The sequence below is a fragment of the Oncorhynchus keta genome, chromosome 33 (genome assembly GCF_023373465.1).
Source record: "Oncorhynchus keta strain PuntledgeMale-10-30-2019 chromosome 33, Oket_V2, whole genome shotgun sequence".
Taxonomy (NCBI): domain Eukaryota; kingdom Metazoa; phylum Chordata; class Actinopteri; order Salmoniformes; family Salmonidae; genus Oncorhynchus; species Oncorhynchus keta.
The window spans coordinates 7460563-7477653 of record NC_068453.1 but is presented as its reverse complement, the minus strand read 5'-3'; the positions used below and the strand labels follow the sequence as shown (position 1 = coordinate 7477653).

General features: G+C 41.4%; 2 protein-coding genes across 7 annotated transcripts in view; one reads left to right on the top strand and one right to left on the bottom strand.

The window, feature by feature from the left end:
- tbc1d22a (TBC1 domain family, member 22a) overlaps window positions 1–17091 on the top strand; it is a 198151-nt gene that overhangs the window by 27056 nt on the left and 154004 nt on the right. For all 6 annotated transcript variants that reach the window (XM_035748532.2, XM_035748529.2, XM_035748530.2 and 3 more), the window contains exon 6: window positions 4044–4114. In XM_035748532.2, coding sequence (XP_035604425.1) covers window positions 4044–4114 — 71 coding nt within the window. The remainder of the gene's footprint in view (window positions 1–4043; window positions 4115–17091) is intronic.
- Window positions 1–17091, bottom strand: part of LOC118366132 (uncharacterized) — an 89693-nt gene that overhangs the window by 10009 nt on the left and 62593 nt on the right. The window lies entirely within an intron of this gene.

Genomic DNA, 17091 nt, shown 5'->3' with positions numbered 1-17091 from the left:
CACACTGCTGGCCAGATTGGTGCCAGGTAAATGTCTGACCTCCAGCCCTCCCAAACACAGAAGCCTTGCACGTGTGACCATGAGAACGGTCGTCTTTCCAGGTCATCAGCGCCCGAGGAGAGAGAGTGTGTAAGTCTGTGTCTGACTCTCTCTCCCCACTGTGAGATTAATGTCAGTTGGGAAACAGGTAGTTTAATTAACGGCTAGTAAGATAAATGAATCAATTAATGCGGCTGACGGCGCAGATGAGGGTTCGAAGGTGCAGAGTGCGGACTGAGGAGAGACACCGTTGAGTAGCTCTGTATTTAATTCATTGAGTGGATTCCTTTCCCTATGAAGTTTCTTCCCTCCCTGTAAAGCCTTGGGGTTTGTTAAAGCTGCCACCTCAGTGTAACTGTGAATGTGATGTGGTTCTCCCTCTACTGTTGTCGATCTACCTCTTTTTTTTTCTTTCTCTGCTCCCTTCCTTCTCTCTCTCCTCCCTCTGCTCCCTTCCTTCTCTCTCTCCTCCCTCTGCTCCCTTCCTTCTCTCTCTCCTCCCTCTGCTCCCTTCCTTCTCTCTCTCCTCCCTCTGCTCCCTTCCTTCTCTCTCTCCTCCCTCTGCTCCCTTCTCTCTCTCCCTCTGCTCCCTTTCTTCTCATCATTTCCCATCTGCTCCCTTCCTTCCCAACAGCTCCCTCTGCTCCCTTAGGTTTGGGTTCTCTCCTCCCATGCCTTCAAATCCCTCTCCATCTCTATTCTCCTCCCAGATGTTATTCTGCTCCCCCTTGTTCCTAGCCCCAGTCCAGTGTCCTAACAATCCCTCTAAAAGTTCTTCTGGAATCATTTCATCATGAGCAATCCTCTCCTTCCCAACAGTTTGCCCTGTGGCTCATAGAAGGGTTAGGTTTGTTTTAATTTTCCAAGCCCATGCCATTCAAATAATCTCCATCAAATTGTATAACCACACACACACACGTACACATATTTAGATAGGATGTTATTGTGGGTGTATGTGAAATGCTTGTGTTCCTAGCTCCAACAGTCCAGTAGTACCTAAAAATACACGTAATAATAATAATAATAATAATATATAATAATAATATAATAATATATATAATAATAATAATAATAATAATAATAATAATAATAATAATAATATATATATATATATATATATAATAATAATATGCATCTAAAAGTACAAGACTGGAATTAAGAAATATGTAATATTAGGATGAGCAATGGAGTACAAATACAGTACCAGTCAAAAGTTTGGACACATCTACATCATTCAAGGGTTTTCATACATTTTAGTTTTACTATTTTCATACATTGTAGAATAATAGTGAAGACATAAACTATGAAATACCATACACATGGAAATACATACATAGTACATACATACATACATACATACATACATACATACATACATACATACATACATACATACATACACACATACACACATACATACACACATACATCTGTAGGATAGGATACATATACATGTACATACATACATACATATACATACATACATACATACATACATACATACATCTATGTACATACATACATACATACACTGGCAGTCGGCTAGTGACGGCGACTAAGTTCAGGGCGGGGTACTTGGTGGAGGCCGAACAGTGATGGCTAATTTAACAGACTGATGGCCTTGAGACAGAAGCTGTTTTTCAGTCTCTCGTCCCCAGCTTTGATTCACCTGTACTGACCTCGACTTCTGGATGATAATGGGGTGAACAGGCAGTTACTCGGTGGTTGATGTCCTTGATGATCTTTTTTTGTTGTTCTTGTGACACCGGGGGCTGTAGATGTCCTGGAGGGCAGGCAGTTTGCCCCCGGTGATGCAGATCGCACTGACCCTGTGGTTGCGGGCGGTGCATTTGCCATACCAGGCGTTGTTACGGCCTGACGGTATGGTCTCAATGGTGCATATATGCATTACATTAGTGTTTCAAGAAGGCGTATGCTTTACTTCCTGATAACGATATACATTTCCTGTCTCTACCTGCTAGGGAGCCTCGGGGCTTCTGTTTAAAAGCTTTATGCTGTGCGATTCCATGCTGATAATCTCCTTCCTCCTGAAGTGTGCACTTGTTCACATCCCTTTATGGATTTGAAAGGATATGACTGGTATACGGAAACCAACTATAGCCCGTGCCTACACCAATTCTATCCTTTTAAACATGTGGGGAGTAGTGAACGATTGCACAGTTCAGGAAGAAGGATAGATTATTGGGACACGACCATAGTGTGCTGTGGGCTGTGATTCATTATAGAATCTATGTACCTCACCAGAGGCCCTGGAGATACGGAGAGGTAATATGGAACCATTTCTATATCCTATAGGCTTTATATAGTGAATGCTTGATTTCTGGCTTTTTGCTCTCTTCTGGAAAAAGTTTCTTGAATCTCATTGGGAATGAAAATAATAAATAAAATGGATGAAAAACAAACATGCTCAGAATGTAGCCTTGCCAAAGTGGCGATGGTATACAAAGCAGTAGTGATGGGCTATACAACATATTAGTAGTTGTGTAAGTGGACACTCGATGTAGCCAATGGACTAATCCAGGCCTTCCTGTTTAGAACGGGCCAACATTTCCCATTGCAATATCGGTCACTAACACAATATTGTCTTGCGTCTGCTTTAGAACTGCCCGGCAGTAATTTGGAACAAATCAACGTCTGCTGTGTTATACCAGTTTTGCGCCAACGCTCTGAGCAAGAGTGGAGATGGGAGCTTAGGCCTGAGTCAGAGATGCTTTTGTTTTTACATGGAGGTAGGTAGAGTGGGAGGGATGGAAGGAGAGAAAGATGGAGAGCAAGGAAGAGTCGGAGGGAGAACGGGAGGGGCGTTGACCTGTTTTGCCTGCAGTTGTCATCTCATTTACACACATCAGTCCCCCCGCTCTCCTAACACGAGTGAGACAATGCACAATATGCAATTACACTGAAGAGATTCTTGTTGAATTTGTGTGGAATTTTGATTGGAATAGGCAGGCAGAATGTTAATGATGCAGCCCTAAACTTTGGTTAGGCTGAAGCGAAGTTAGATGCATGGCCGTTGGTGAACTATGGTTGAATGACACAGGTGAAGGCCTTGTCTGTGTCCCAAATGTCACCCTAGTATTTCATTTATAGTGCACTACTCTTTACCATGGCCAATAGCACTGCCCACTCCCGCAGAGTTTGAAGTATGCAGTGGACATTATGTGAAAGAATCCAGAATTAAACCATGGATGCGTCCCAAATGGGACCCTATTTCCTATATACAGTAGTACACTGTTTTTGACCAGAGCACTAATGCCCTGGTCAAAAGTGCACTACATAGGGAATAGGTTGCCAATTGGGACACAGCCAATATGAAGAATCCAGCATAAACCATATTTTCTGGTGGTTTTATAGACTCAGGGGGAGCCCCTCTTTTCCAATTTAAAAGTCCAATTTGCATCTCTGTGAGATTGATTCACATTAACACTCGTGGGCCCTAGAACGTGGCCTCCTGACCATGTGGTGGGAAACCTCTTTAAACCTGTCAAATGCTAATGTTTTGGATGTCAGAGACCGAGGAGAAGCTTTGGGTTTGGAATTCATTTGCATGTGTAGGATATTGGGAATTTGGGGGAAAATATACACCAAATCAGAAAGCTTCATGGTGTTGTCTTTCAAGGAAATATGTTTTCCTGTAGAGCCAACATATGTTTTTGGTTCATTTCCTGGCATCACGGTCTATGTATGTGTTGGATAACAGGTAATTCGTAGTCTTTGGGGGAAATAGGCTACACAGTAAATACGCATGGCGCTGTCTTTCCAGGAAATATGTTTTCCCCCTACGCACACATGAGAAATGCCTTAGGCTGATGCTTTAGGTGTATCTGTATTCTAAGGTTTTGTAGTATAATATCTATTATTATTGTCAATTATAAGACAATTATTGTCTTTTTTCTTTTGCTTTCTTCAGGCAAAGAATCTCAGTGGTCTTGTATGTTCTTTGAAAATGTCATAATGTAATTCTCTGTCTGTTCCCCTTTCAGAGGAATTACGAAAGTTGAGCTGGTCTGGAATTCCCCGCCAGGTTCGTCCAATCACATGGAAGCTCCTTTCGGTAAGTAAGGGTGTTTTCACATATAGTCCGCTTTTTAAAATAACAATTTTAATGGTGTTATCACACTTGGTCCCTTTCAGCAAAATTTTCTGTACTCTGTATGTTTTTCGTTCAGTGTGAACACTCAAAAGAGCCCCTGAAGCGAACCGAACTGAGACCATCTCGAGAGGGGGGCCATAGCCTATCTTGGGTGTCCAGTCAAATGTACGTGTTAATAGTATCTTCTGATAAAATATGAGACATCGTAATTGTTAACTAAACACAATCTATTAGCTTCCAAAATGTAATTAGGTACAGTTGAAGTCAGAAGTTTATATACACCTTAGCCAAATACATTTTGCACAATTCCTGACATTTAATCCTAGTAAAATTCCCCTGTTTTAGGTCAGTTAGGATCCCCACTTTATTTTAAGAATGTGAAATGTCAGAATAATACTAGAGTGATTTATTTTCAGCTTTTATTTCTTTCATCACATTCCCAGTGGGTCAGAAGTTTACATACACTCAATTAGTATTTGGTAGCATTGCCTTTAAATTGTTTTCCTTGGGTCAAACGTTTTGGGTAGCCTTCCACAAGCTTCCCTCAATAAGTTTGTGTGAATTTTGTCCCATTCCTCCTGAAAGAGCTGGTGTAACTGAGTCAGGTTTCTAGGCCTCCTTGCTCGCACATGCTTTTTCAGTTCTGCCCACACATCTTCTATAGGGCTGAGGTCAGGGCGTTGTGATGTCCGTTCCAATACCTTGACTTTGTTGTCCTTAAGCCATTTTGCCACAACTTTGGAAGTATGCTTTGGGTCTTTGTCCATTTGGAAGACACATTTGCGACCAAGCTTAAACTTCGACTGATGTTGCTTCAATATATCCACATATTTTTCCGTCATCATGATGCCATCTATTTTGTGAAGCGTACCAGTCTCTCCTGCAGCAAAGTACCCCCACAAAATGATGCTGCCACCCCCGAGCTTCACGGTTGGGATGGTGTTCTTCGGCTTGCAAGCCTCCCCATTTTTCCTCCAAACATAACAATGGTCCTAATGGCCAAACAGTTTCATCAAACCAGAGGACATTTCTTAAAAAAGTACGCTCTTTGTCCCCATTTGCAGTTGCAAACCGTAGTCTGGCTTTTTTATGGCGCTTTTGGAGCAGTGGCTTCTTCCTTCCTGAGCGGCATTAAAGGTCATGTCGATATAGGACTCGTTTTTCCTGTGGTTATAGATCATTTTGTACCTGTTTCCTCCAGCATCTTCACAAGGTCCTTTGCTGTTATTCTGAGTTTGATTTGCGTTTTTCGCACCAAAGTACGTTCATCTTTAGGAGACGGAACGCATCTCCTTCCTTGGCAGTATGACAGTTGCGTGGTCCCATGGTGTTTATACTTGCGTACTATTGCTTGTACAGATGAATGTGGTACCTTCAGTCGTTTGGAAGTTGGTCTTGGCTGATTTCGTTTGATTTTCCAATGATGTCATACAAAGAGGCACTGATTTTGAATGTAGGCCTTGAAATAATTTCAGGTACACCTCCAATTGACTCAAATTATGTAAATTAGCCGATCAGAAGCTTCTAAAGCCATGCCATTGTTTTCTGTAATTTTCCAAGCTGTTTAACCTGTGTAGGACCAGAACTACTTTCTGCTAGCGGAATCCCTCGCCAACAGCCAATGAATTTGCAGGGCGCCATATACAAATCAACAGAAATCTCATAAATCAAATTTCTCAAACATACAAGTATTAGGCACCATTTTAAAGATACAATTCTTGTTAATTCAGCCACAGTGGGTGATTTCAAAATGGCTTTACAGCGAAAGCTCCACAAACGATTGTTAGGTAACCACCAACTCACAGAAACCCTGCCATTTTTTCCAGCCAAAGAGAGGAGTCACAAAAAGCACAAATGGAGATAAAATGAATCACTAACCTTTGATCTTCATCAGATGACACTAATAGGACTTCATGTTACACAAAACATGTATGTTTTGTTCGGTAACGTTCATATTTATATCCAAAAATTGTATTTTACATTGGCGTGTTATGTTCAGTAGTTCCAAAACATGCAGTGATATTGCTGAGAGCCACATGAATTCACAGAAATACTCATTATAAATGTTGATAAATGCAAGTGTTATGCATGGAACTTTAGATAAAATTCTTAAAGGCCCAGTCAACTTAATGTATGTAAACTTCTGACACACTGTAATTGTGATACAGTGAAATAATCTCTGTAAACAATTGTAGGAAAGATTTACTTGTGTCATGCACAAAGTAGATGTCCTAACTGACTTGCCAAAACTAGTATGTTAACAAGACATTTGTGGAGTGGTTGAAAAAGTTTTAATGACTCCAACCTAAATGTAAACTTCCGACTTCAACTGTATGTTTACATTGACATAGCAAGTGAAGTACCTAATATACAAAAGTAAAATAAACAATAAATTTAACAGTAAAAAGTACTCCACAGAAGTTCCAAAAGAATAGACATTACAAAAATAAACTTTTGCTTTTGACCAAATACTTATTTTCCACCATAATTTGCAAATAAATTCATGAAAAATCCTACAATGTGATTTTCGGATTTTATTCCCTCATTTTGTCTGTCATAGTTGAAGTGTACCTATGAAAATTACAGGCGCCTCATCTTTTTAAGTGGGAGAACTTGCACAATTGGTGGCTGACTAAATCGTTTTTTGCCCCACTGTAAATTGTTTAATCTGCAACATGTTTCATAATTTTCTGCAAGCCTAACAGTTTCTCACCACCACGGGAGGACACAGTATTACAACTGTTAGAAAACACGGACATTTGCTCAGTACATTGTTTTCACTGAGGAAATGTAAGTCTGCAGTTAATGATAATGCAGAGGATTTTCCGACGGTTGCTGTTGTCGCGTATTCTATGGTAGTTATTGGGGTCACAATTGTCTCCACTTTTGTGGATTGGGGTGATCAGTCCTTGGTTCCAAATATTGGGGATGACGCCAGATCTAAGGATGTTAGTTTTGGTATTGCCAATTGGAATATTTTGTCTGTATGTTTGATCATTTCATTGAGGATACCATCAACACCACAGCCTTTTTGGGTAGCAGGGTTTTTATTTTGTCCTGTAGTTCAAGGTCATTTGAGAATCCAGTGGCTTCTGGTAGTCTTACATTGATTTGTATTTGATCATGTATATGTTTTTTCTGTTTGTTCTTTGTTATAGAGCCACAAAGATTGGAGAAGTGGTTTACCCAAACATCTCGATTTTGGGGAGACAATTCTTGTTGTTTGTTTAGTGTTTTCCAATGGATTCTTCAATTACATTGAGCTGATTTCTGACATGCTGTTCCTTCTTTTTCTGTATTGTATTTCTGTGTTTTAGTGATTCACCATCAGGTTTTCTGGGTCTGTGTGTTTATGGTTGGACAGGTTTCTCAATTAATTAGATTAGATTTTTGTATTCTTCATCAAACCATTTGTCATTGTTGTTAATTTTCTTCAGTTTTCTATTTGAGATTTTTTAGATTTGATAGGGAAGCTGAGAGGTCAGATGGAGATTTTCTACTGCCAAGTTTACACCTTCACTATTACAGTTGAACGTTTTGTTCTGGAAGTTGTCTAAAAGGGATTGAATCTGTTGCAGAATTGTTTTTTGGTAGGGTTTGAAACTATATTCCTTCCATCTATAGCATTTAATATTACTTTGATATTGCTTTGATGCCTCATGATTATTTTTCTGTTCAAGTTGACTGATTTTTGCTGTGATCTGATCGAGGTGTCAGTGGGCTGACAGTGAACGCTCTGAGAGACTCTGGGTTGAGGTCAGCGATAGAGTAGTCTACAGTACTACTGCCAAGAGATGAGCTCTAGGTGTACCTACCATAGAAGTCCCCTCAAAGCCTACCACTTGACTATGTACATACCCAGCGTGCGACAGAGCTGCAGGAGGTTGTGACCCGTTTTTGTTGGTTATGTTGTCATAGTTGTGCCTAGGGGCCACATGGGGGAGGGAATGCTGTCAACTCCAGGCAGGCGTTTGTCCTCCTGTGTGCTGAGGGTGTCAGGTTCTTGTCCCGTTGTGGCATTTAGGTCAACACAGACTAGTATGTCCCTGGAAATGATAGCTTCTCCATCCTGGAGGGGGAAAATCAGTCTTCATTTTAAACTATGGGGATTCTAGTGGGGGGTTATAGGTAGCAAAAAGGACATTTTCCTCTTAAGTTAATTCCCTTTTCAATTTCTAGCCGAATGTAAAATGTTCCTGTTTTGATTAATATGATGGTGTGAGTTAGGTCTGCTCTATACCAAATTATCATAACCCCTGAGTCTCTTTCCTGTTTCACACCTGGTAGTTTAGTGGATGGAACTACCAGCTCTCTGTAACCTAGAGGGCAACCAGTGGGTCCGTCTCCTCTATACCAGGTTTCTTTTAGGATGACAATGTCTGTATTTCCGATTTCTGTGATGAAGTCCAGGTTCCTGCTCGTGAGGCCAAAGGCAGATGGCCTTGGTTATTCCAGGATAAGAGAATGAAGGCTTTGTGGTTCCATAGTGTCCAATGTGATTGGTCCAGCTCCACATGCCTTACCTCCAGCTCTCTCGGTCTCTCTCTCGGTCTCTCTCTCGGTCTCGGTCTCTCTCTCGGTCTCGGTCTCTCTCTCTTTCTCTCGGTCTCTCTCTCTTTCTCTCGGTCTCTCTCTCTTTCTCTCGGTCTCTCTCTCTTTCTCTCTCTCTCTCTCTCTCTCGGTCTCTCTCTCGGTCTCTCTCTCGGTCTCTCTCTCGGTCTCTCTCTCTTTCTTTCGGTCTCTCTCTCGGTCTCTCTCTCGGTCTCTCTCTCGGTCTCTCTCTCGGTCTCTCTCTCGGTCTCTCTCTCGGTCTCTCTCTCGGTCTCTCTCTCGGTCTCTCTCTCGGTCTCTCTCTCGGTCTCTCTCTCGGTCTCTCTCTCTCTCTCTCTCTCGGTCTCTCTCTCTCTCGGTCTCTCCTTGTGATTCATGGTGATGAATAATGTTCTTTACCCCCATTTAAAAATGAATTGCCAGGCACAAATAATGTATTCACGAGACAGAATATTTACTCATTAAGCTATTGTTGCATTTTACAGTGACCAAACTAGAAGGTGACTTCAGTCTGGTGATCACTGCAGTGTGTGGCGCATTACTTTGAGTGGTGTGACTTTCACATTAATTGCTGTGTACACAGACAAAAGCTTATTATATTGCCTAGGGGTATGGCAAGGATTTTGTTAACACAAATCAATGTCAGAGGTCCCCAGTTCTGTCTGAGGGGCTGAGAGGCAGTGGTGTAAAGTTCTTAAGTAAAAAAAATACTTGACTACATTTACTTGAACACTTTTCCTAATGACAATCATGTACTTTTTACTCCATACATTTTCCCGGATTCCCGAAAAGTACTCATAACGTTTCGAATGCTTAGCAGGACAGGAAAAAGGGGTGTAATAGATACTTTAGGGAAGTAATGGGTTACAGTACATTGCACTCAATCTGGGATTTGTCTGTCAGTAGAATCAACTTGTCTTTTGCTGATGATGGTAGCACAACAATCCAATAGGGCTATCCGATTCAGATTAGTCATCAATATCCAAATTCTATATCACCCTATCAGGTTGCGCTTCTGGCTCTCAACGGCTTGGTGTTCTGTGTTCCCTTAGACCCCCGGACTTGTCCCACAGAATGTTGAATATAGGCCTATGCTGTGCGACAGACACATGAGGGATGCAAGTGTGTGGCTTGCAAAAAGAAATGGAAAGGGAGGAGATGGAAGGAGATGCCAAATCCCTGCAACATGCCATCCTTATCCTCCCCCGAAGGATCCTGGGATATCTGAACACTCCCCCGACCTTTTAAATCCTCTCTGTCAAGATGCGGTCTGCGATAGACAGGAGAGCCTCTGAGAATCTATTCTCCACCCTCTACCGCTATTCCATAAACTTGGAGCCACATAATAAAACTTCACTCTCGACGCGTCCCCTGTGACCTTCTCTGCTCCCGATCGTGCCGTGGATATTCAATTTGTTCTTTTCCAGAGGCAGGTTAGGGCAAGCAGTAGTTCCTCCCCAGAAAAATGCCTGCTTGTCTCTTTCAAAGTTGTTAATACATTTTAACGCTATACCCCCCCCCCCAGTTGCATTTTAACACCTGACTGCACAAATTATACATAACTGTCTCAATCATTATTAGGAAACGGAAGGAATTATAAGGTAAGAAAACAGTGAATGAGTTTATTTTTATTTCCTCATCAGTCTACCTCTCCCTGGGCAGTATCTCTTTACGCTTAGCTACGCTACAGTTATGTTTAGACTCATCTCTGTCTGTGCCATAAGACACAGAGGAAGCTTCCAGCCCTATGAAAAAGAATGAGCTTTTCTGGAATAATAAAGAGCTTTTAAAGAAGAATCGTCCACTTGGGTTCCAGTGCCTGGAGGAAGTCAATTAAGTGGATTTTCAGTGTTAAAAATGGCTGAGCCGCCCGTGGCAATGTGTACACTTTCCTAATGGAGCGGAATTGTTAAATGTTAAAGTGCTGGTAAAGCAGCAGATGCAACTGGCTTTGTGGTATTGATGTGGCTGCAAGGCCAGATATGATATATATATAACCTGGTGTAGGGCTCATACACAGCACAGCATGCTAGCTGTAGCATTTAGGCCTATGGATCATTCTATATCAATCAAGGGCCTTTTTCCAAAGCTGTTTTTATTGATCTATTTCGTATGCAATGAGAGATATAGAAACTGTATCTTGAAAATCAAATCTCTGCACTCAAAACAACTTATATTTATAGATTTTTCCCACACTAACAAAAAACATCAGCTCTCTGAGCAGCTAACCGATCGCTGCAGCTGTACATAGTCCATCTGTAAAAAGCCCACCCAATCTACATACCTCATCCCCATATTGTTTTTATTTACTTTTCTGCTCTTTTGCACACCAGTATCTCTATTTTCACATCATCATCTGCTCATTTATCACTCGTGTTAATCTGCTAAATTGTAATTATTTTGCTACTATGGCCTAATTATTGCCTTACCTCCTCACGCCATTTGCACACACTGTAAATAGACTTTCTTTTTTCTATTGTGTTATTGACTATATGCCTGTTTATTCCATGTGTAACTCTGTTGTCTGTGTCGCACTGCTTTGCTTTATCTTGGCCAGGTCGCAGTTGTAAATGAGGACTTGTTCTCAACTAGCCTACCTGGTTAAATAAAGGTGAAATAAAAAAAGAATAAACCGTGCCACTAAACCAGAAATGTAGCAGCTTCAACCAGCTTAACTCTGGTCCAAACACTTTCATGACCATATTTCACAGCCGGGCTAACATGCCCCTTGCTGGTACTTCTCACAGAAACCATCACCATTCCAACACTTTATCTGGTTGCCACTCAAAAATGTCATCTACCACTTTTTTTTAAAAATTCACCCCAAATACGCTGATTTTGAGGTATGGTGGCGTTTTATGCCAAGTTACCTGATTTTCATATTCTATTTTTTTGGGGCGTCGAGGCAATGTTATTGTGGTGGTGCAGTGCCACCTGGTTAGCCCACACAGCCATGTCTAGTTCACCTGTCTGACCTTAATCTGCCTATGTCTGGCTCGTCTGTTATCCTGACTCGGAGCTGGAGCTCCACTCTGTTGGACCCTTTGTGTGGTGAGGGTTGGTGTGTGTGTGTGTGTGTGTGTGTGTGTGTGTGTTTCTTATCTTCTTGGTATCCCTCTTATGTATATGGTGATGTCTTTCTGCATCTAGTCCTGTGTTTGTGTGTTAGTGATTTTTGCCATGAGAATTAAAACAGCAGGGAATCATCTTTTAAACTAGAGCGATGACTCGTCAGGCCTCTGTGGGAGCAGACGGAGCTGCCGTCACCATTTGAGGCGCTGTTTTAATGCAAAATCAATTCTCTTCATCCTGCTGACTTCACACACACACACACACACACACACACACACACACACACACACACTGTTCAGACTTCAACAAGCCTCTCCAGTGCTCTACTAAGGAGATTTTTGTTTTTTGTAGAAAATAAAGATTTCATTTACTTCCCAAATTGATTCCTTAAGCTTATTTTTTTAGTGGGAGAGCGATGGGAGAACAGGTTGTTTGTGTCAGGTGCCAGCCCATGGATTGACAAAGTGATTATTGGAGAAAATAATCAACAGCAAGTTAAAGGGGGTCTTTAGATGTATCTAGGCTGGCCAGCTGTGATGGTTACCTACTGACTGTCAGCACCTTATAGTTTTACTTTCCCCTCTTCAAAAACTTTCACAAGGACAAGGCTATTGATTCTTCCCATTTTCTGAAGCACAAGAACAGATAGTCAAATTAAATTGGCACCCTTGCATTATTCAATTTCTTTTAAGTAAAACAATAAAATGACAACTTTTAGTGTTTGCAACTGCACATGACCTCAAACTGGAATTTAGATTTTTTTTTACTGTAAGGAGAAAATGAATGATTGAATATTCATATTAAGTTGGTTGGAGGCAATGGTTGTCCTTTGCTGTGTAATTTCTCACCTGATAAGTTGCAGGTGCCTACATGAGTAAAAATATCCCTGGGGTCAAGCTTCCTGACATCCAGGATCTATATACTAGGCGCTGTCAGAGGAAGGCCCAAAGAATTGTCAAGGACTCCAGTCACCCAAGTCTTAGACTGTTCTCTCTGCTACTGCACGGCAAGCGGTACAGGACCTGAAGGCTCATTAACAGCTTCTACCCCCAAGCCATAAGACTGCAGAACAACTACTCAAATGGCCACCGTGACTATTGACATGTACCGGTTCCCCCTGTATATAACCTCGTTATTATGTACATTTCTTGTTCCGTTTTTTTTTTATTTGATTGATTCAACATTTTTTTTTACAAATTTAATATTTCATTAACTCTTTTTCTTAAACTGCATTGCTGATTTAAGGGCTTGTAAGCATTTCGCTGTAAAGTCTACACCTGTTTTATTCGGCGCATGTGACAAATACTTTTGATTTGAAATAGCTATTCTATCAGTTTTGGAAATGAATAAACAGAACATTCTTCATTGCACTCCATAGTAAAGTGTAACAGTGCCAATGTATTGCATCTGTAAGTGTGGTGGATGGAAGTTTGTTGAATTTAAGTTAGAATTGCAGTGACTGAGCAATCTAACAAATCCCCGAGTGGACTGTAGTATCATGCATGAACTAGGGGTTGGAACCTACATTTATTATCCAATCGTTTCGTTCTGATCAAATCGAATGGTATTCACATGCGCCGAATACAACAGGTGTAGACTTTACAGTGAAATGCTTACTTACGAGCCGCCAACCAACAATGCGTAATTTAAAAGCAGCTTTAAAACAACAATAGCAAGACTATATACAGTCATGGCCAAAAGTTTTGAGAATGACACAATTATTAATTTCCAAAAAGTCTGCTGCTTCAGTGTCTTTAGATATTTTTGTCAGATGTTACTATGGAATACTGAAGTATAATTACAAGCATTTCATAAGTGTCAAAGGCTTTTACAATTACATGAAGTGAAGTTGATGCAAAGAGTCAATACTTGCAGTGTTGACCCTTCTTTTTCAAGACCTGGCATGCTGTCAATTAACTTCTGGGCCTGACTGATGGCGGCCCATTCTTGCATAATCAATGCTTTGAGTGTGTCAGAATTTGTGGGTTTTTGTTTGTCCAACCGCCTTTTGAGGATTGACCACAAGTTCTCAGTGGGATTAAGGTCTGGGGAGTTTCCTGGCCATGGACCCAAAATATCAATGTTTTGTTCCCCGAGCCACTTAGTTATCACTTTTGCCTTATGTCAAGGTGCTCCATCATGCTGGAAAAGGCATTGTTCATCACCAAACTGTTCTTGGATGGTTGTGAGAAGTTGCTCTCGGGTATGTGTTCTTACGCAAAATTGTGAGTGAGTCCACTCCCTTGGCTGAGAAGCAACCCCACACATGAATGGTCTCAGGATCCTTTACTGTTGGCATGACACAGGACTGATGGTAGCGCTCACCTTGTCTTCTCCGGACAAGCCTTTTTCCGGATGCCCCAAACAATCGGAAAGGGAATACATCAGAGAAAATGACTATACCCCAGTCCTCAGCAGTCCAATCCCTGTATCTTTTGCAGAATATTAGTCTGTCCCTGATGTTTTTCCTGGAGAGAAGTGGCTTCTTTTGCTGCCCTTCTTGACACCAGGCCATCCTCCAAAGGTCTACACCTCACTGTGCGTGCAGATGCACTTACACCTACCTGCCTGCTGCCATTCCTGAGCAAGCTATGTACTGGTGGTGCCCCGATCCCGCAGCTGAATCAACTTTAGGAGACGGTCCTGGCGCTTGCTGGACTTTCTTGGGCGGTCTGAAGCCTTCTTCACAACAATTGAACCGCTCTCCTTGAAGTTCTTGATGAACCGATAAATGGTTGATTAAGGTGCAATCTTACTGGCAGCAATATCCTTGCCTGTGAAGCCCTTTTTGTGCAAAGCAATGACGACGGCACATGTTTCCTTGCAGGTAACCATGGTAGACAGAGGAAGAACAATGATTCCAAGCACCACCCTCTTTTTGAAGCTTCCAGTCTGTTATTCGAACTCAATCAGCATGACAGAGTGATCTCCAGCCTTGTCCTCGTCAACACTCACACCTGTGTTAACCAGAGACTCACTGACATGTCAGCTGGTCCTTTTGTGGCAGGGCTGAAATGCACTGGAAATGGTTTTTTTGGGGGGATTCAGTTCATTTGCATGGCAAAGAGTGACTTTTCAATTCATCTGATCACTCTACATAACATTCTGGAGTATATGCAAATTGCCATCATACAAGCTGAGGCAGCAGACTTTGTGAAAATTACAAAATAATAATGAGCAGAGAGATCTCACACTTTATAGTTCAAAAAGACAGTTTGATGATTTACTTGGTTTTGACCACTTTCCTCCAATCCTCTGCCATCTTCACTAGTGGGGTTACAAGGTAGGATTAGGGGTAAATTTTGAATTGGACAGGAGGACACCTAATTTCAGGAATTTAATTGACCTAACTGTGGTTTGTGTACCTGCCTGGCTTTAGAGCACATCTGCTCACAACTATGACGGTCCTGACTCCAAAGGAAGAGACAATCCTCTTGAACCTACTTGGAACTAAATGCTTGCGCTGATCAATAATTTATTACTATTGACAGATTTTTCTCTTCACCTACCAAATTGCTATGTTTAATGTGCTCTCTACTGTATCCAGCTAACCACACTGCCAGCCCACCTCCAACATTCTCTAACCAGTTTGTGACTTACTCAAACTGTGCTTGTACTGTTTGACGGAGTGGTTTGAAACTTTTGAAGGACACGCCTTTTGACTCTTCATTGATGTTCTGACTCAATCATTGCTTGACATTTCCAAAGGTTGTTGAAGTCCAACATGTTCCATCAATAAAGTAACCAATTTCTCATCTCTCAATTCATGAATGAACCCCCCTGATTTAACCCTCCCGATGTGTTCGTTTCATGTTAATTATGTGTTCCTGGTCCAAAATGACCGCCCCATTATTGCTGATTATAAATCTATAATACATATATTATCACTAATCTTGTTAGATCTTTTTATCAACCCAAGTTCTTGTGAACGTTACACGTTTTGAATTTCTATTTGCTATTTATGGCCTGTAGGCCTCATTGACCTGAGCTCATACAACTCGTTTTTGAGTTAAACAATGTATGGATTATTTTGACTGTAACATACTCAGATGAAACCTATTGTGCTATTTATCAGACTTGTTAATAGTTTACTCCATGTGTAACTCTGTGTTGTCTGTTCACACTGCTATGCTTTATCTTGGCCAGGTCGCAGTTGCAAATGAGAACTTGTTCTCAACTAGCCCACCTGGTTAAATAAAGGTGAAATAAAAAAAAATAAAAAAACTACTTTGTCAAAGTTTAACAAGGACTCTCTCCTCCTCACCAGTGTCATGATCAAAGATATGATCAAGAGCCTCACATACAGTATATCGTTTGGTAATTGTGCTGCCACAGAATGAATTGTGAGCAAGGCCTCAAAAAAGCTTTATATACCAGAGCTGCGAGAGAAGTTCTATATATTAATGAAGCAATGTTGAGATTGTTTGTGAGAATGCCAACAGGTGGGGAAAGATTATTTTGGGGGGCGTTGCCATGGAAGCCAAGAAGGGGGTGGTTCACGTGCTCAAATGTGGTCTGGGAGAGCAAGTGTGTCCATCTGATTAATTGGCATGTGCCTGAAGTCAATTTTAGACATTGTCTCACCCATCCATTTCTAATGACCGGTCACGTTTGACCGGGAACACCTAAAGTGTTATGAAAATCATCAAAATATATTTTGTGTGGACAAAGTCATGGAACCGTATGACAATCAGATTAAATGAAATACATTTTTCAGAGAGAACTTGTAAGTTGGTCCAATTCGACTGGGACACAGCAGGAGGGTTAATGGAGTTTTCAAAAGGTTTTGACCCCACCCAACCGAGCTATCCACTGCATATCTCACAGCAGTAGCACTCGGATAATACTTCTGAGTCTCTTGAAATACTTGACCTTCCTCTGTCACCAACATTAGAATAGCAACCCTCACCTCCTCCCTTTTTAAGGCACATTATCAAGTCATCGTGATTACATGGACATATGGTAATGGCCCTTATAGCCAGTGCTCAGGGGGCTGCCTGGCACACATACGTCTTGTTGTAAGAGCTATTCGTTGTGCCGTGGGAGTGAAGAATGGGCATAAGCCTCAACTGCTCCAGAGATGAATGGTTTTCTGGGGCTGTAGATTTCCAGGCAATCAATTACTGTATCACTATGGGCCTAGTCTACACCAGCAGGACTAGACATATGATGTATACTGTAGCTAGATACATTCTCACTGGAGGAGAGGTGTGTTTGTATCCGGTGTGTGCGAGTGTGTTTTCAATGTTATACCATTGTTAGGCCCTCGACCCTCTTTGCATTAATCTCTGCCCATCTGTTATTGAATGTGGGTT